The sequence below is a fragment of the Pelodiscus sinensis genome, chromosome 2 (assembly GCF_052426305.1).
Source record: "Pelodiscus sinensis isolate ZL-2025 chromosome 2, ASM5242630v1, whole genome shotgun sequence".
Taxonomy (NCBI): Eukaryota; Metazoa; Chordata; order Testudines; family Trionychidae; genus Pelodiscus; species Pelodiscus sinensis.
Genome location: NC_143053.1, coordinates 190,602,249 through 190,622,902, shown reverse-complemented (window position 1 = coordinate 190,622,902; position 20,654 = coordinate 190,602,249). Strand labels below are relative to the sequence as shown.

The window sequence follows — 20,654 nt, the reverse complement described above, 5'->3', positions numbered from 1 at the left end:
CTGAAGTACTATGCATACAGATAAGCTCTGATTTGTGTGAAGATCTGTCTCCTTGATTCCTGTATGCCAGAGTTTTCTCTGTGATGAAAATTACTCAAAATCGTTCAGTCCAAAGTTGACTCTCAAGAATTACAAAATGATCTTACTAAACTGGGTGATAAAATGGCAGATTAAATTCAATGTTTAAATATGAATGAATGTACATTGGAAAAATAATCCCAGCTACCCATACAAAATGGTAGCATCTAAATGAGCTATTAGCTCTCAAGAAATAGAGTAATTGTGGATAGCTTTTTTGATTGTCACTGCATATTTTTCAGAGAATTAACAATGTTAGGATACATTAGGAAAGGGATAGATAATAAAACAAAAAACTATCATAATGCCCCATTTATATTCATGGTATATCCACGTCTCGAATACCACATGCAGTACTGGCTGCTCCATCTCAAAAGAGAGATATTAGCAATGGAAAAAAGTAAAGGGAAGGGCAACAAGTGATTAAGGGTGTGGAACAGCTAGGAGAAATTAACAAGACATAGGCTGTCAATCTTAGAAAAGAGACAACAAAGGCTGGATATGACATGAGTATATATTATCATGCGTACTATGGAGAAAGTGAATAAGGAAGTGTTACTTGTGGCTTAGATAAGGTTATCCTGGGAACTTTCAGCTACTTGTTGTTTCTTTGCCAACTCCATAGACCAACATTGTTAATATTGTATTTTAACACATAATGACACATCTCTTTACAGCTGTTCATAATATGTCATACCAATAAGGCAAATACTATCCAAGAGATGGGGACTGATCATGTAGGTCTGAGTAGCACTGGCATTTAATATTGTTGCAAATGTTAATTTGGCAGTTTTTGTGCTTATTAGAAGAACCTGTTTGAAAAGTTTACTTTGTTACATTTCAGTGATGCTTTGGAGGTGGTAAGGATAAGCTCTCTCTTTTTTTTTTTTTTTTTGTACATTCAATTACATTGAATTCTGTAATTAATTTGAGGTCCTACATTTGGCCTTGCAGCCTCAGAAGCTCTTCTTTTCTGTTCATACCCCAAACTCTGCAATGTAAGTTTCTTCTGTCTGCAAACCAATACCTTTACTTGTGAAGTACTTCATAGAATGGAACTTTTTTACTGTACAATAAGTCCAATAAAGTATAAGGTTTTGTCAAGAAATCGTTGATGGAAAAAAAAGCATGTTTTTCATAGCAAAAAGCCTGGCAGTTATTTAAAACCCAGAATCCAAAATTGTGTATGAAAATTGATCAGACATACTTTCATCTTAATATTTTATCTGCTACATGCTTACCCAAATATCAAATATGGTTAGTGTTTTCTGGAATTCCTAATAGTCCTCTCTTTTCAGTAACTTAATTAGCTATATCTATAAATAGATAGAAAATTCAGGATACTGAAAAGAGAGGACTGCATATACATTTCTGACTTGTAATAATAAACCTCTCAGGGCAGTGAAGATTATATAGTAGTAAGAGTTTTATTGTCCTTTATCATTAGTCTTTTCTTGCTTTTTGACTTCTAGTAGAATATATGGCCATGAACATTCTTTGCTAGTTTTACCCTCAAATCTCACAACTAAGATCCAATAAAAACTAAATTTATATGGTTACAACATGGCAAACAGTTTTCCCGATTAATTTTGCATTAGGTGAGTCTCCATATTTAACTTATTTTTTACAGAAAAACGAATTTCAGATTGTGTTGTTAATCCACATCTAGCCTTACATTTTATTAGAAATTATTCAGAATTTTGCATAGAAGTACCAAGGCAGCCACTTCGGCTAAAAATCACAAGGGTATAAATCTTATAACTCTTGTAGGGGAAGAAGGCTACTTTTACTGAAGCCACTGTGAGGGGGACTATATTAAATGTAAACCAAATGTAGGGCTAAGAAGCAATAGGTTCCAAGTTCATCATTACTAACTGCTGAGATTGCAAGAGGCTTGTAGATCCCCCTCCTCCCCATTTAAAAACAATTCACGATATCAGGGAAAGCTGGGGATTTTCTTGTAAATCAACATTATCTCCCAGTGTGCTCCCGCTGTAACTGATATTGTACTGCTCTTGTTTGCCATGGGAATGGAGACCTGTAGGGAAGTATGTAGTCTCATGCAGGTTTATATTTGCTTCCATAGATGAAGGAAGTTGTAAGGCTTTGCTTCCTCCAAAATACATTTGGTCCTCCAATCCCATCTCATTATAGATATGTTTTATAGGAAACTTGTTATTTTGGCCTGCCTAAGCCTTATCCTGCAGGAAAAAAAAAGAATATTTCTGCTTTTTATTGGCTGTAGAGATGTTTAACCAGCTAACTGATTGCGGGGAAGGGGGCGGCACTCCGGTTTGGTTGAGCCCTGCCACAGCCGGACTAGAGCGGCGAGAGCAGCCCCTGCCTGTGGTGGGCCCTGCGGGGCTGAATCAGTCCCCATCTTGTGGTGGGTAGAAATTGCTCCAGCCCTTACCATTTAATCCGGACCCAGTAAGCCTCACCCACTAAAGGTGAGGCTCATCAGTTAACCATTCACATCCCTAGTTACTGGTAAACCAATACTTCTATACAACTAAACCCTTTTCAGTCCTCCTCATAATAAGCCCTGATTCTGTGCCATTAAAGTTAATGGGAGCTTTGCTATTGTCTTCAAGGCATTTTGAAGCCCATACTTAATAGTCTTGTAACATTTCCACAAACTTAATCCTCTATTCTTCTTTACTGTGTATTGCTTTGAGATCCTCATTCCTACTAGTTTTCCTCATACCATGGTGATTCTTGCTGCTCCTGCTGTTCAAGTAGAATGTAGATTATTTTACTATCCGTTTACTTCCTCTTCTTTTGTGCGCTTTTTTCCCCAATTAATTCGACTTGATAATTAGGCCTTGCAAAAGAGCTATTTTCTATATAGTCCCTTCTTCTACATGGACTATTTTCCTTACTCTTTAGCTGTATTCCTCACCATTAGAATGTTCCCCCCCCCCCTTTTGAAGCTACAGTTTAATCAAGCAATTAACTCTCTAATGGCTCATTATACTGCATCCACTGCACTTCTATCTTCATGGCCTGTCATGGGCTGGACCAGGATAAAAAATGGAGTTAGAACTCTTGGATGATAGTGTTGGCTGCGTCTGGAGAAAAATGTTAAACTGAATTCTAGGATCTGAAAACTTTTACGCATCAAAGGAAAGAAAAAAAGCTCCTATTACTTTACCAAAACTGGTGCGCATGACTTAGACTGACATAAGTTATTAGCTCCTTAAAAAATGATTATGATCTATCAGGTCAATAAACAACTTAATAAAGGGATAAATATGGATTTCAATACAACGCATGTATTACAAACTAGACATTTTCCAGGATAAAAATTATTTGGCTTTACCCAATTTAAAATCTGTTATGATCTATCATGTAAAAATAGAATGTCAAGGTACATGTTGAACATGACTTTCAAATAAATGTATTTACCCAGTATACTTATTATACTCCAAAATATGTTTATTACTTAAACCACCATATGCATGTATCCAGGCTATTTTTAAAAAGTGCCTTAATATTTATCCAAAGCTCTTGTTCTCAGTATTATGTAAAATAACATTTTACCTTTTTAAATGCCTAAATAGTATGTAGATTTATCCAGAGGAGATGTTAGGGGCTAATATTATCCTTTATATAGGTCTTTTAAAATAAAAAAAATTAACACATGCTACCTGTCAGACAATCAAGTGCAAACAGTAACTCCAAATAATAGCAGAGATTATGAAACAAACAAGCTCCCCAGATTCAAATTTAAAACAGTTTTATGTTCCTCCGTTAAGTTTTGCTTTGCAATAATTATTTCCCCCTTTGACTATGAAGTAAACTTAGGATGGCGTGTTAGTTATAATTCTGAATACCTTAATTTTCGTGTTTGTATTTTGGTGAATCAAGTTTTTACTTAGTCATTTCCATATTTGCTGTAAGTTTACAGAGGAATAAAATTTACAAAGTTCCCATGTTTCTTTATGATCTAATATAAAATTTATTGTTTTCATGATGGCCAAATTAAAACTGGCAAATGGGAAACAAAATCCCAGTAGTATGAACCACAGTAATTGACAATCAAGTTCTCCGCTCTGTATCCACAGCATACTTTATACAATAAATCCCTGCTGCCAACTGCATTTCTTCTCTATTTAGGTTCTCAGAGCAATGAGTTTTATAATTATCTCCAAACAATTTTCTCCATAGTTACTTAAGCTCTCTCTAAACAGCTGGGTGTGTTGCCATGCAGTATCACCATCCCCTCCGCTAAGTTCAGCTTCCAAAATAACTTCTGTTGCATCAGAGAAATCTGAATAGGAACGAAGAATTTTATCTGTTGGAGGGGGGGAAAAATGAATAATTAAAGTTCTGCTACAGATCATTTATATTGCTAGAAATTATTTCCAAGAGGCAATTTGTAATGAACATTAAGGTGTTTAACGTACAGACACTCAAATATATTTAATAATTGACATGGTGGAAAATTCACTACAAATTATTATTTGTATAGTGGTAGTCTCTAGAGCCTCTAGTCAAGATAGGTGGACCCATTCTGCCACATGATGTAGAAATATAAAGACAGTCCCTGTTTTGAAGAGCCCATAGATCTCCTGTATTCACCTGAGTTTTGCTGGATCCTAATTTGAGCTATTTTTCCCAAATTGGAAAACTGTGGCAGATGGAAGTTGTATATGGATTGTTCTCATATTTTTCCCTATTCTTGGCAAAAAAACCAAGCAAAAAACACTTGCATGGGAAAAGGATAAAATGTAATTGCATTTTAACTTTCTTTAATACTAACATTGTTTTTCTCACCTCCACTCTCCTGCCTACCAGTGCTCTACATTTGCATTAGCACTAACGTGAGTTAAACCTTTCTAATCCAGCACCCTTGGGGATAGACAGGTGCTAAAACAGAGAATTTGCCAAACCACAGGAGGTCAATATTTTCTAGTAGCATTACTAACACTTCCACTGTTTACTGGGCTCTTAGAAGACATTTGGGGTAAATTAGAACTAAATAACATCACAGAACACTGAGAGCCAGGACTGGTGGCTGAAAACAAACTTTACGGGACTGAAGGAAACTTGGCCACACCTATGATAAGTGGACATCCAGCTAACTAAAATCTTGCTGGACCATAGATGTTGCCAGACCAGAGTGTGCTGGCCTAAAGAGGTTAAACCTCACTATTAAACATAAAATCAATGAGATTTCACACTTACCTCCAGTCAGCTCTACTTCTGCTATGTTAGAGCGCAATCTCCACCTTATTGTTCCACTGTGAAATGTATGACTGTTTGTTCTAATGGAGATGTTGTCTATTTTTAGACCAACTGACCCACACTCAAACTTCCAGCAGATATAAGCAGAGGATGATCCTTCTCTTCGGGCTAAATAAACCTAAATGGAAAAACATCATGATTAAATTATTGAGCACAGATCAAATTAAATGTCTGACTGTTGTATAAGGCACTGAACTTTCAAGGAAAAAAAACTTACTAAAGGTTGTCATTGAAAAATAAGTTTGTACACAGTAAAACTCTTGCACAGAATCTCCTAACGCCTTATCCTATTTTTACAGTGATACACGGTAGTTATACAATTTCAGTAAAGTGAAGTTTACTTCACTGAAACAGTAAGGGGAGATCTTTCATGTGCTGTGTGGTATTTTAGCAATAGACTCATACTGTTTTATGTAGGGTTCAGTTTTTAAGTAAATTCAGTGTGCCAGATTCTCCATCCTGGTTTGACTCCTTTACTCACTCTTCTATGGTAGTGAAAATGGGCTGAACTGAGATGCATGAGACTCCTCAACTGGTGCAGCTGGCTTTGTGCCATCCTTTCTAGGCATTATCATGCCAGGAGTCAGAGGGGATGACAAGGGTCCACTATGCTCCTTCAATCCCAATCACTGTAATGATCCTTTTGGGGACATAAGCAGTAAGAATATAAAATCCTGTTTAACCAGTTAACTGACTAAAAGGGGCATGGGCACGGAGAGGGAAGACTCCAGACCACTTACCTGGTGCAGCTCCCTGGGGATGCACATGGCTCTGTGTCCCCTGCCACTCCTAGGCTCTGCCCTCTGCTGCTCCTATTGGCTGCAATTATGGCCAATTGGAGCTACAGGGGAAAAGCCCCCGGGTAGTGCTTTGCTCTGTTGCCATTTCCTCAGCCTGGGGCAATGCACTGAGCCGCTTCCTTCCCACATCAGTCAGAGCCTGGGGTTGGGTCCAGGCCCAGCTTGCCTGACCCCAGCTTGCAAGGCTCTGGCCTGCCCTAACTCCCTTGCAGCAGGAAGTGGGCGCTGGTGTTCCACCCCACCAGGCAGGTCTAGGGAGCTGCAGACTTTGAGCACCCACACCAGGTCCCCAGTGCGGGAGTGGGGAGCCAAATCTGGCCCCTGGGCCATAGGTTCCCCAACCTGGTGTAAGGACAGGGTTACCTTCACAGGGGCTGTGGTCGACAGAATGTCTAGGAACCCATGTGATGGTTCATTGATGACCTCCATCTGCTACCCAAGGTTGGAAGCCACCATGTTAAAATGTTTTGATGGGCCCTTAAGTCATCCTGCAGTGGAGCATGAGCTCATTCTCTAGAGACATGTGTTGCCATAGCATCTATTGTAGCCTCCTCCTGAGACACATTAACTTGAGGACTGGTACTGGTTCCAGGGAGTATCCTGGCTTGGGAGTCAAGACCTGCTCCAGCAGGGGGACTGGTACTGGGGGGTGAGCTCTGAAGTTTCCCTGTTCACCCTCTACTGTCCCATCAGTCTCTGAGTGCACCAAGCAGGAGTGCTGTGAGCTAGTCTCTTGGCCTATGGGAAGCCCCCAAAGGTTCCAAAAGCACAATTGTAGGGGTGCTGGACCCTATGGGCCTGGCGCCTTGGGTCATTTCTGCTCTTGGCGCATCTAATGGCAGCATTGTCTGTGGGGATTGAAGAGGAGCTTCCCTTTGGTATGGGTGTCTTGAATAGCTGGACCTGAGTCCAAGCTTGATGAAGATGACAACGTGGACGACAGCAGTGACCATCCAATCCTCCTGGTGCAAGAAATTGGTGCAATGAAGGGGGCTTCTTTGAGACTGGTCTTGAAACTGGCTTAAAGGTGGTTGATTCATCAGTGCCACTGATGAATCGTGTCCTGTATCCTGGTTGGGCTTGACACTGATAGTAATCAGTTTCTTAGCAGCCGCAAGGCTTCTGGAATGGAAGGCACTGTACACTTGTCTGCCTGGTGCTGACCAGATGATTGGAGGCAGTGGCACTTCAGCCAGTGGTTGCTGCAGTGCCAGGGCCTAAGAGCAGCCTGGCACAGGTTTTGCTCTATCCTAATCTGTTCACTTGTCTCCCTTTGGTGCTGGCAAGCAAGTCTTCTCCCAGTTACCTCAGTGTTTCTTCCCCAGTACCAGTGAGGAGGACTGATGCCAAGTGTTGTTTTAGTCACTGGTGGAGCATTTTGATGCTAAAGTATTCAATGCTGAGGCTGATTTCTGTTCTGAACAAAGTCTCAGCATTGCCTTCATAAGTAGGATTTTAAGCCTTGCTGCTATCTCTGCGTGCATGCTCGGATTCCAAGCAGATGCTGCTGTACTCTTTCCTGTCATCCTCTCCCAAGGTTTGCCACACAAACAACATAGGTTTGCCACAAAAAGAGCGCTGTTTAAACCCTGGCACCCAAAACATGCCCTGATACTGGGGGAAGGACTGATAATGACTACTTAAAACTACAAAAACTATGAAAATCTAACTATTTACAGTGGAAAAACAATGAAAACCGCTAAAACACTTTGCTCAAGGCAAAGAAAGGAAGTTCTAGCAGGCACATAAACAATAAGAAGGGACTGAAAAGCATGGGCTCAGTTGGGGCCCTCTTATACCAGTGCTATGAGCATGCAGTTGCAGGGGGCACCAGCACAGCTCTCACACCTAAATTGGAATGAGCATATGCAACACATCACAAAGAACTTCAGCTTTGTTGATTTGCTCTCCCTTCATTCCAAATTAAAGGATTAACTTCTTTTTTTAAATGATGGCTTCTCTGGCTGAAGACTACTCTGGACAGCTGTTCAGCTGAACTCCAACTTCTTAGGCTGTATATCTGTTAAAGTTAAAAGACTAAACATCCCACAAGGCAGCATTCTATAGAAGTACCCTTGCACAGCTATACCCCTGAGAAGTATCTGCTGTCAGTTCTCCTACCAACCCCCAATTCTTCCAACTTCATGGAAGAGCTCCTTATTGCTGGTAAACTCTTTTTGCTCAGTCACACAAATCAGTGCTCCCAGCTCCGCTTGTTACATACAGCCAGAGTGGAGAGCTGAGCAAAAGAGCAGATGTATGTATTTAAACAGAGCATTCATTCCCTTGATTAGTGGCTAGTTTTTTTCACCTGGACCATATGTTTCTGGCAAAAATGGGAAAGTTCTTCATATAAGCATCAGAAAGTGTGAGGTACAGCCACACGGTTAGCAGACCTAGAAGGTGCTCAGTCTAATTTCTTACTATTCCCTGTTCTTCTTCCTCCACTATCCCTCTGTTGCATCTTTTTGCGCTTTATTTTACCCTCTAGGGCTGCGTCTAGACTGGCATGATTTTGCGGAAATACTTTTAACAGAAAAGTTTTTCCATTAAAAGTATTTCCGCAAAAGAGCGTCTAGATTGGCAAGGATGCTTTTGTGCAAAAAGTGCTTTTGTGCAAAAGCATCCACGCCAATCTAGATGCGCATTTGCGCAAGAAAGCTCCAATGGACATTTTAGCCATCGGGCTTTACTGTGCAAAAAATGAAGGTGCCTGTCTAGACTGGCCCACTTGCGCAAGTATCTTGTGCAAGAGGGCTTATCCCTGAGGGGGAGCGTGGAAGTATTTGTGCAAGAAGCACTGATTTTGTACATTACAAAGTCAGTGCTCTTGCTCAAATTCAAGTGGCCAGTGTAGACAGCTGGCAAGTTTTTGCGCAAAAGTGGCTACTTTTGTGCAAAATCTTGCTAGTCTAGATGCACCCTAGCTGTTTTGCTCCTTTCCTCTTTGTGCACTTCCCTATGTGCTCTGTCAGGCCAGCACAGAAAATGTCAGAGTGAAATTAACTTCTCTGGTAAGCTTCATTTTTCATTGTTGATAGGAGGCACAGTCTGGCCTAAGTTGGTGATATGACTGGACAGAGGGAGCTGTCAGGCTAACAATGTTAGGGAGGGCAAAACTGTAGTTGCTAATATAGAATGCTCAGCTCCATACTTGGTGGCTTTTTGCTAGTAAATGTCTCCATCTCTAGTTTAGCCTTAATTCCTCTCCCTCTTTGAGTTTGGAGTGCATGGTCACTCTGTTGCTCTATGCATCAGCAGATGGGCAGGGTCTTCAATAATCTGGGTAACTGACAGCTTTTACCCTTCTTGCAGATGGGAGTGGTCATGTTTAGGATAAAGAGTTTCTTCCTCTGCCTGTGCAGTGAAGAGAGGTGATTTACAACAAAGCTGTTTCATCACAGCCGAAAAACAACTGAGACTCTTTGGAAAAGAAGTATTCCTTTTAATACATGTAGTACTGTGAGATTTGGCAACTCCAATTGAGTCCTTAAGCATTAAAAGACATTTTAATGCAAAATATGCTTAGTAATTTTAGTCTTTATTGGGACTATAATATTAATCTAGAAAATTCTACAGAAATTTATTGTAATTGCAATCCTTACCATTTTCCAGTCTGTTTCAACCTTTCTCCATATAGACTCTGTCTTCCATACACCTGTCTCCCAGCCACTGATTTTTTCATTATTATTGGAAATTCGTGTATAGCTATCTTCCACTATATTGTAACTGAGGTGGAAAAGTTTAGAGGTCTTCTCTTTCTCAGATGGAATAAAAATGACTTCTTTTCTCTTCTGAACAAAATAAAAAATGGTATGTTGGTGTTTTTTCAGTATTATCAAAGGGGATCATGTTAGTTTTATTTTTGCTTTTTATTTAGCATAAACATCTAGCAAATGTAAATATTTGATGAAATATATTATCATGTCCTTATTTGTTCTATAAGCAGTGTACCAAAGAGATTCACAGTTCTTCATAAAAACTGTACAGCGGTCAGTCAAAAAATACTAGAATTTTTTGCCACTGAAAAATATGTTTCCAACTTAGAAATTGTATATTACTTTGCTAGAATATAAACCATTTGCAGAGAAAGGGGGCAGTGCTTTATTTAAAAATAATTAATACCATAAGTCTGTATAAAGAGTTGTTTACAAAAGAATTTTCATATGTATTTATGACAAGGCTGCAGGAGTCAGGTGTGTTTAACAAATTTTATCACCAAGGAAAAGAAGCAAATTTTTAAGCTATACTTTGAGCTATGCTTGTTCTCTATGACTAATGCTGAAAGTTACAGCTAATGATAGCCATTTATAGAACAATGCCTTTCAAAATCTGATAGGGAAACTGAAATAAAGGTGGCTTTCAAAATTAAGGGCAAGTGTTAATTTGATAAAGATAATTAGAAAACAAGGGAAAATGGAGTAGATGCACTTAAACGTAGATTTCTAATCATCATTCATAGCCAGAGATTCAGTAAGACAGAAATAAAGTCCTCTAACTATGTATCATTGAAATTAACTTTAGTATCTCAAATCTGAACATTGCTATGAAATCCATTAGTTCCACTTAACTAGCTCTACTTCAGTATTTAGATTGTCATCCTTTTTGCATCAAATGATAGGATCACTCAGAAAAGGATGTGTAAAATGGCAGGAATAACTGATACCTTTGTGTACTGGCCTGTCTAAGGCAGGGTTGTTTTTTTTTAGGAAATTCTGTCTCAGCATAAGGGACTAGAAAATTAAAAACCACAATTAGCTGAGGGGAGGGTGGGGATTATGTAAACATTAATTAATCTCATTTTGTGAGGGCTGCAGTTACACATTCACAGTGGGCCATGATTTACATTTTGTTCACAAAAGAAACAGTTGGTAGAAATTTTCTCTCAAGATTAACTGAATTCTTTAGGCAATTGTCAATAACTTAGTGTGTATGGGAAATAAATACCTTAATTTCAATATTCTTAAATTTCCTGCTTTTGTTATTTTGTGGCTTTAATTAAAAGTATGACAATCATGAGCATACAATTAAGAGACAAACAATTTAGACACCTCTAAGATGATCACCAATTCACAAATTAAATACCTCTGAACCAATTTCACCTCTGGCTACTCTCCAAGCCACTGAACCAGATATCCTTCCACCAAGTTCACCAGGTTTGGGAGTTTGGGGAGAAATGAACTCGACAAGCTCCACAATTGTCCTTTCCAAGAGTACTCTCTTTCTGCTTTCTGACAAGGACTGCTGTCTCTGTAATAAAAAAGTGCAAGAAACATCAAAGAAAAATTATCTTTCAGATTAGTTCCAACTGTAACTCTGCCCTGGAGCGATACCATAAGGAAACAAACATGAAAGAATTAAACTGGACTGGGATCACATGCACTCATATGCCCTACTCCTCACAGTGCCTTTAAAAAAAATGTTTGAGTGCTCTAACTGTATATTTCCATTCCTTAGTCTGGATTTCTTTTAAGGTAAACTCTTAACTGAATTTACTGAGATTATAATACATTTTTTGCATTGTTAAAAACATCCTTGTAATTAATTTTATTCTAAATCACTGATATGTACTCTGATCTTAACATATTTTTTGTCTGGGAACAGAAAAAACTACATGATTATTGGGTCAAGCCTTTCTTCTACAGTGAACTCTTCTGGTTATCAGCAGTCATGATTTGGTAATTATGTCTAAACATAAAAATCACATGATGCCTGAAAGACTAGATTCACATTGATGAATGCTGTTACAAATGCAGTAAGATTAACATTTTTTTAAAAATAACAGAATTGAGTAAAATCATGGCATTACATTTCAAGATAAATCAAGTAAACCTAAAGAAGTCTGGTATGTAGAACAAGAATTATTATAACACATACTTTTACCATATGATAAAAAAGTGGGTTTTCATGAGAAAATGACTTTACATGCATTGGATGGAGAGCCCATTTTTGTCTCATGATTTCCATTCCATGTAAAATAAGATAAGCATTTGGACATTTATTTCTTCATGGCCAGTCCTTCTAACAGCCTGAGTGTCAGGCTGGGTTCTTCTCTGATAGCCAGTAAAAAAAGTTCTGCAAAATGAGGTCCTCTCTTACATCTGTATAACATTATGGTCTCACTGAAGTTGTGCAACTCAACTGTTTGCACAGGTATACTTGATTTGAAATTTATTTGACATATCTGTTGGTGGCGGTGCACAAGACAGAATGGAATCCAGCTTACTTTCTCTGCAGAGCCATCAGGAGTAAAAGGAAATAATTTCCTTTTCCCCATCAAAGTAAGGAAATATGCCTGATTATGCAGAGAACAGACTGGTACAAGTAGATGACCATTTTACACTGTTACTTCACAGAGGAGAACAGCACTTTAAGAATTCTTGACTGACTAAAATGCTATGCTGTGACTTGTTTTTATGTGGTCTTATGTAAAATCATAAAGAATGCATAAATAGTAATATTTAAATTCTTTATAGTAAATGGAGGCCTTTATCAGGACCACACTTTCCTTTGTCCACAGAACTTAACATGTATTAGAAACAGACTATGTATTTTAACAAATGCGTTGAGGTAAAGCTACATACCAGTTTATTAAGCCTTCCTATTGTTTCACGCAATGCTGCTTCTTTGACCTGTGTTCTTCTAGAAAGTAGTTCTTCATGTTTACAGGAATATCTCCAGGTGACATCAACAACCTCAAGCATAAATTGCAGAAGTTAAAAAATACATATAATACTCTGCCTCTTAAATAGCTGTATATTTTCAATAGACAACATGATCAAGAGATTGTCTTCTTACAATAACCTAGCAGATCCCATTAGAGAGGTATAGTTTATACAGCTTCTTTCTCGGAGCAAATTTGTATTTGCATTTCATAGCATATTATTATCCCTAATCCTACCTCATCCTTGGAGAATGCAATTACATAGGAGAGCTTCTTTCCCCAGCCAATCTCATAGAGAAGAGGTTTATCACAAACATTTTCACAAGGGTCACAATGAAGCCATCTCTGTTGGGATGAAGAATATACCTCAGTCCATACATGATCTGCATGAAAGAGATGCCAAGGAAAAGACTGAATGTTTTGCATTCAGAAGCATCACTTGTTAAATATGAAAACACAAATAATGCATTCTGCTTACTTTTATTAAAAGCAAGAGAACCCAAATGTATTATGTAATGGAATATCAACAGATATCATCATGTTGAACAGTAGTCTGACTTCATTACATAGAATATTCTTCAAATCAGACAAGATGGAAATTAAATCTACATATTATTCATTAGATACTGTGAAACCTCAGACGTTGCCAGTTAGCTAACATGAATACAAAATGTAATGGTGGTAAGTCCCATTTTTATGCAAGCTTATACTAAGTTTAAAGTGTTTTAGAGCAGTGATACCTGTTGAATCCCAGACATATCTAGCTTCAAATCCTAGAGCTCTGCAGCACAGGGTAAAACAGTTAGCCCACTCTCCACAACGCCCACATCTTGTTTCCAGAAGTTTCTCAGGATTATTATACCTAGAAAAATTAAACTTTATTTATTGTAAATTCTGTGCTTTGTACAAGTTCATGGACTTTAACAGAAATATATATTTTCCCCTTCTAACTCTTTGAACCATTTATACAATAGAACCTCTGAGTGCAAACTCCAGAATTATGAATTGACTGGTCAACAAAAACTCATTTGGAACTGGAAATATGCAGTCAGACAGAAGCTGGGGCGGGGAAGGGAGAAAAGAAAATACAGTACTGTGTTATATGTAAACTAAAAAAGAAATAAAGGAAAAGTTTAATACAATATTTGACAAGGTAAGGAAACTGTTTCTTTGATTGTTTCATTTAAATTAAGATGATTAAAAGCAGAATTTTTCTTCTGCATAGTAAAGTTTCAAAGCTGTATTAAGTCAACATTCAGTTGCAAACTTCTGAAAGAATAGCTATAATGTTTTGTTCAGAATTATCACCATTTCAGAGTTACAAACAACCTCCATTTCCCAGGCATTTGTAACTTTGAGATTCGCTGTAATCCTCTTGATTAGCAGGAAATCTGTTTTCAGTGACATTGACTGATTAAGATGATTGTTACATGACTGTTCTGATTTAAAAAAAAAACCTCGATTTAAGTAGGATTTTTGTGCTCTACCGGTTATTGACAGATGTCAGCACAATTCTGAAATTAGTACTTATCTGCTGCTACATTCAGCAGAAGTATGACCTCGTTTGTAGGCTTCCAAAAAGTAAAATTTATTTTTACTTAAAAAAAAAAAAACACCCTGATAATGGCACATTTATTATTTAAAATAATAATATATAAAAAATGCACTTGGTATATTTTAACAGTGTTAAAATTAGTCAAATATTCAGTATAAAAGCAGGGTCCTATTTTTAAATGCAATACATTTTTTTAAAAATTAAGCATGGTGATAAAATATAAACATTTTTTAAAAATTAAGCATGGTGATAAAATATAAACATCAGAGCCAACAACCACCCCATGGTAGTGCTTAAAATGATCTATTTGTGTTATAGTACAGATTTCAATGTTTGTATTTTGTTATATAATCTCCCAATAATTTACAGAATACATACATACAAAATAGCATTTTAGAAAATCCAAGGTTATGCTTACCTTGGAAATCTGTTGCTAAATTGGCACTGGTTACAGTGATGATTTTCAACCCTGCTTACACTCCATCTCAGATCTTCATCATTAGGTGATAAGTGACCTTTAGATTCTGTCTCACCACCACACTTGCTGCAAGGAAGGCTATTCACCCACTGAAAAAAATCATCCTTAAACCAGTGTAAGAGCTCCAACAACAAAAAATCATCTTCATTCACATGGGTACCTATAACATTAAAACACAATAATTCAAACAAGATTAACCAAATCTGGATTCAATTGACCTTTTCAAATCTACATTATAATTTAGAGTTGAAGTATTAACCAACAAATTAATATATAGATGCCATTTAAGCAAAAGATTAACAATTGCTTTGACTCCAAAACCCCAAAAGGTTTTTGTTTTACCAGAAGCTAGTGGCAGTATAGTTAAACATGTCGGCTGCGTATAGACTGGCATGATTTTCCGCAAATGCTTTTAACGGAAAAGTTTTTCCGTTAAAAACATTTGCGGAAAAGAGCGTCTAGATTGGCACAGATGCTTTTGCGCAAAAGCACTTTTTGCGGAAAAGCGTCCGTACCAATCTAGACGCGGTTTTGCGCAAGAAAGCCCCGATCGCCATTTTCGCCATTGGGGCTTTTTTGCGCCAAATGGTTTTTACCTGTCTACACTGGCCCTCTTGCGCAAATGCATTTGCGCAAGAGGGCTTTTTCCCAAGTGGGAGCATCATAGTATTTGCGCAAGAACACTGACAATCTTACATTAGATCGTCAGTGTTCTTGCGTAAATTCAAGCAGCCAGTGTAGACAGCTGGCAAGTTTTTCCGCAAAAGCTGCTGCTTTTGTGGAGAAACTTGGCAGTCTAGACGCAGCCGTCTAGTACAAGCGGACTTTTATAAGTTGTAGAGCATCTAGCATATTTTCCAAAATTAAGGTTTGTAAACAAAGTTTTAATTTACTTCATAACTCTTAAACAAGTATATTTTTTCAGGTCAACGTATATTAACTAGACATTTCCTGTCTGGCACCATGTCTTTCTATTTTACATCCAGCTACCCTATGCTTGAACATTAGACTCTTCTGTCCTGTTTTTCCATCTATTTGTAGCAGGCGATAGAGCCTTCTCTTTTGCTGTTGATATCCCACCAACTGAAACAGTTTAACTGCACCTGACTGATTTTTAAAATCCAGTTCTGAGATCTCTTCTTCCAATTCCTTACCGCCTTTAACTTACAAATATTTTAAAACTATATCCTGGGTCTTCCTTTCTCCCTATTCATAAATGTTCATCATAAATCTGACATTTGCTCTTTCATAACCAAGATGACAAATGTTAATGCCTATATATTTATCTATTTGTTTGTTTGCATTTACAAATTGTACTAATATATTTTTATAACAAAGATTCTGTGCAAAACCAAAGTTGCACCACCTTTTTAATGTTCTGAAAAAAAGATGTGTGCAGAAATGAGCTAGGCTGGTGAACTAGAGTACCTCATCTTAAAAGAGGACATTGATATAATAGGCATTACAGAACCTTGATGGCATGAGGATAAGTAATGGGACACAATAATACAAGGGTACAAAATATATTTGAAGGATATAGCTGTATCTGAATGGACAAAATATATCTGCTGGTGGGAGAAGAGGGGGAGTGGTGATATATGTGAAAGAATGTAGAATCAAATGAAGTAAAAATTGTACCATAGAATTTCTATGGATAATAATTCCATGCTCAGATAATACATTTTCAGCATAATGTATAAATTACAGCCCATGATAATGATAGTGACTGTGAAATGCTCAGGCAGATCAGAGAGTATAAAAATAAAAAACTCAATAATAATGGGGGATTTCAACTATCCACATGTTGAATGGAACATATCACTTCAGGATGGGATGCAAAGTTTCTCGAAGCCTTCAATGACTGCTTTGTGGAACAGCTGGTCCTGGAATCAATGAGAGAAGAGGCTCTTCTTGATTTAGTCCGAAGTGGAGCAGAAAATCTGGTTGCTTGCTAACTATGACCATAAAATTAAATGTAATATCACTATGGTGAGGAAAACACCACAGCAGCTCAACAAAGCTGCATTTAATTTCAGAAAGATAAACTACACAAAAATAAGGAAGTTATACAGACTTTTAAAAGATACAGTGTCAAAAGTGAAATCCGTGAAAGCTGCATGGAAACTTTTTAAAGACCCCATCATAGAGGCTCAACTTAAATGTATACCCACAATTAAAAAACATAAATCCTATTGCAGAAAATAGAAAAGAACATACATTCTGGCAGATGAAGTGAAAGAATACAATTAGGAAAGCCACACAAAAATTGAAGAACAGTTTGTTACAGACTCAAAAAGTAAAAGCAATTTTTAAAGTACATCAGAAGTAAGAAGACTTCTGATCGACCAGCGGGGCCACTGGACAATTGAGATGCTAAAGGAGTACTCCTGGGGATAAAGCCATGGTGAAAAATTAAATGAACTGTTTGCATCAGTCTTCATGGCTGAAGGACGAGAGGGAGATTCTCATACCTGAGCCATTCTTTTTAGGTGACAAATCTCAGGAATTATCATTTTGAGGTGTCATTTTGAGGTGTCATTAGAAAATATTTTGTAACAAATTGATAAACTAAACAGTAATAAGTCACCAGGACCAGATGGCATTTATCCAGAGTTATGAAGGAATTCAAATGTGAACAGTTTCTGTTCCAAATGTTTGGATGATAGCTAATGCGATGCCAATTTTTAAAACAGGCTCCACAGGCGATCCCAGCAGTTACAAGCCAATAAGGCTGACTTTAGAACCAGGCAACTGGGCTGAAATTATAGTAAAGAACAAAGATTGAGAGACACACAGCTGAACATGATTTCTTGGGGGCAAGGTCAACATGTCTTTTCTAAAGGGAAATCATGCCATACTAATCTACTAGAATGTTTTTGAAGGGATCAGCAAGCATACGGAATAGGGTGATTCAGTAGATATAGTGAACTTAGATTTTCAGAAAGTCCCCCACCAAAGGCTCTTAAGTAAAGTAAGCAGTTGTGGGATGAGAGGGAAGGTCCTTTCATGGACTGGCAACTAATTAAAATATAGGAAACGAAGAGCAGGAATAAATGGTCAGTTTTGTGACTGGAGAGAGGTAAATAGTGGTGTTTACCAGAGGTCTATACTGGAATCAGTACTATTCAATCTATTATATATCTGAGGGAGCAAGTGAGTCTGTCTGTTCAAGAAGTCCCCTTAAATGGTAAGAGCCAGGACCACCAAATTCGGTGTACAGATTCCTCTTATCATAAGAGGAATAGCCATTAGAGCAACATAAGAGTTTGGTTTTGCCATGAAAATGGGATATGCTTGGAATGGGATTGTCTTTTTTCTGTATGGTTTTATGAGAAGCAATCACCAGGCAGGCAAAAGGGACTGGCTGGGGGTGGACTGCCCAGCTCAGAGCCTCCCACTCCCTCTCCCCACCCCGGAGCCCTTTAGGGAACATTTCTAGCTGTTCCTCTTCATCATGGAGCAAGGAGAAAGTTCAGTTTGTCCATTCCTCACTCTGACTGGGAAGCGAAGGGGGCAGATGAACCTGAACCTGGACCTGCCCCAGCCTGGGGACATGCACTTCTCCCTCAGCTGTGCACACTGGAGCTGCAGTGGCCAGGGAGAGGTGCTTCTCATCTGGACCCAAGCTGCTGCAAAGAGAGAGAGTTGGGGAGATAGTCCTCTCTCCCTGAGGCAGCCTACATACTCAGCCACTGCCTGATGCCAGAGCAATGATTTAAATGACAAAAATTAATTGAGTTTAAGACCCAAGCAATGCCAGGAAAATCGTCTAGTGTATTCATAAATGATCTGGAAAAATAAGTAAACAGTGAGGTGGCAAAATTTAATGATACGAAACTATTCAAGATAATTAAGTCCAAAGTAGACTGTGAAGAGCTACAAAGGCATCACATAAAACTGGGTAACAGCGCAACACAAAGGCAGATAAAATTCAGTGTTGATAAATAAAAAGTAATGCACATTGGAAAATATAATTCCAAATATACATATAAAACGATGGGGTCTAAATTAGCTATTACCACTTAAGAGAGAGAGCTTGGTATTACTGTGGACAATTCTTCCGAAACATTCACTCAACGTGCAGTAGCAGTCAGAAAAACTAACAGAATGCTGGGAATCAATAAGAAAGGGATAGATAATAAGACAGAAAATATCATATTGCCTTTTATGCTACATCTACATCTTGAATACTGTGTGCAAATGTGGTTGTCCCATCTCTAAAGATAGACTGGAATTGCAAAAGGTTCAAGAAAGGGGAACAAAAATGATTAGGGGCAGGAAACAGCTTTCATATGAGGAGAGATTAGTAAAATTGGGACTTTTCAGTTTGGAAAAGAGATGACTAAGGGGGGATATGATAAAGATCTATAAAAATCATGACTAGTGTGCAGAAAGTACATAAGGAAGAGTTATTTTCTTCTCATAACACAAAAGCTAGATGCCATCAAATGAAATTAATAGACAGCTGATTTAAAACAAAAGAAGATATTTCTTCACACAATGCAGTCAACATATGGCATTTTTTTGCCAGAGAATGCTGTGAAGGCCAAGACTATAACTAAATTAAAAAAGGAACTAGATAAATTAATGGAGGACTGGTCCATCAATGGCTATTAGCCAGCATGGCTAGGGATGCTGTTTGCCAGAAGATGGATATGAGTGACAAGGAAATAATCACTTGATGATCACCTACTCAGTTCATTTGCCTCTGGGGCATCTGGCATTGGACATTATCAGAAGACAGTACATGGGGCTAGCGGGACCTTTGGTCTGACCCACTATGGCTATTCTTATGTTTTTATGAACCTGATTTGCACCTTGTGTCACCAACTCCATTAAATTTATATCGCTAGAAATGTGATAGACATGATAAAAAGGGACAGTCCATTAAGCAAAACACAAGTAAACAAGTCTGGTATTTAAGACTGGATTTTGATTTAATAAAATCTCCTTTTCAGCATTATACAAATTTAAAATGTTACATAAATGATTCTACAGAAATAACAGCTATTGCTTATATGCTGGATATGATCTGTGAATATTTTATTGCTGTCTTTTCTCTGAGCTGTCTGCCAGAAGCTGAATGAGGTAATTTCAATCAAAGTACAATTTTTCTTTCTGTTGGCTAGTGGTGAATATAATCATGCCCCTCTATAGAAAGAAAATTGCTACGATTACATAAATATTCTTCTCTGGGTTCATAAAGTAAATCGTGCATGAAAGGCTCAGCATAGAAATAATGACAAATATGACCAGCTCAACAAGAAATTATTGTTTGAAAATACCTAGAGATCACACAAAAGTTACACAATTTACATTGCTAATAGTAGGTGGCCTACAAGGGTGAAGACAAGCATTGTAATCTCCTGTTCAAATGACCATAACTTTATTAGGATGGTCTTTATGAGCCAAAAAGCATAGACTATGATTTGGTCTTCAAAATCCCAAAGGTTTTATATATCTGTCTGTAATAACAGATCTCCAACAGCAATGGTAATTTCTCCAGGTGGCTGTCTTAATACAAGAGTGACAGATTTACAAGGAAACTGGCAGGGTAGATTATTTCTTAGCAACAGTAGCTATTTCCTTTCATACGGCCCATTCTCAACGGAGTCTATCTTTTTATATGTCTTTAAAAATTAAAATTAATACAGTACCAATGCTTTTAAGTTGTCATCGCCTAACAAATAGCAATGTTTTTATTACACTATTTTACACCTGAGTTTAAGGTGCAAGGTCTGAAACCTTGAGTGCCACTTTGGACTTATCAGCTCTAGAGGATGGGGTCACATGAACACAAACTCCATACCCTTAAAACACAGTAAATAA

The 20,654-nt window shown here is 37.8% G+C and overlaps 1 protein-coding gene across 9 annotated transcripts in view; it reads right to left on the bottom strand.

Annotated features, from left to right (window-relative positions):
* Nucleotides 1–3,494: 3,494 nt before the first annotated feature.
* The window catches only part of NGLY1 (N-glycanase 1), a 43,891-nt gene continuing 26,731 nt past the window's right edge, over nucleotides 3,495–20,654 (bottom strand). For 8 of the 9 annotated variants that reach the window (XM_075922020.2, XM_075922025.2, XM_075922024.2 and 5 more), the window contains 8 exons: nucleotides 14,766–14,985; nucleotides 13,533–13,654; nucleotides 13,030–13,175; nucleotides 12,713–12,823; nucleotides 11,214–11,378; nucleotides 9,734–9,922; nucleotides 5,269–5,446; nucleotides 3,495–4,375 (listed from right to left, as the gene is read on the bottom strand). In XM_075922020.2, coding sequence (XP_075778135.2) covers nucleotides 4,194–4,375; nucleotides 5,269–5,446; nucleotides 9,734–9,922; nucleotides 11,214–11,378; nucleotides 12,713–12,823; nucleotides 13,030–13,175; nucleotides 13,533–13,654; nucleotides 14,766–14,985 — 1,313 coding nt within the window. In that variant the 3' untranslated portion in view covers nucleotides 3,495–4,193. The remainder of the gene's footprint in view (nucleotides 4,376–5,268; nucleotides 5,447–9,733; nucleotides 9,923–11,213; nucleotides 11,379–12,712; nucleotides 12,824–13,029; nucleotides 13,176–13,532; nucleotides 13,655–14,765; nucleotides 14,986–20,654) is intronic. The other variant, XM_075922029.2, reaches the window with a different exon arrangement.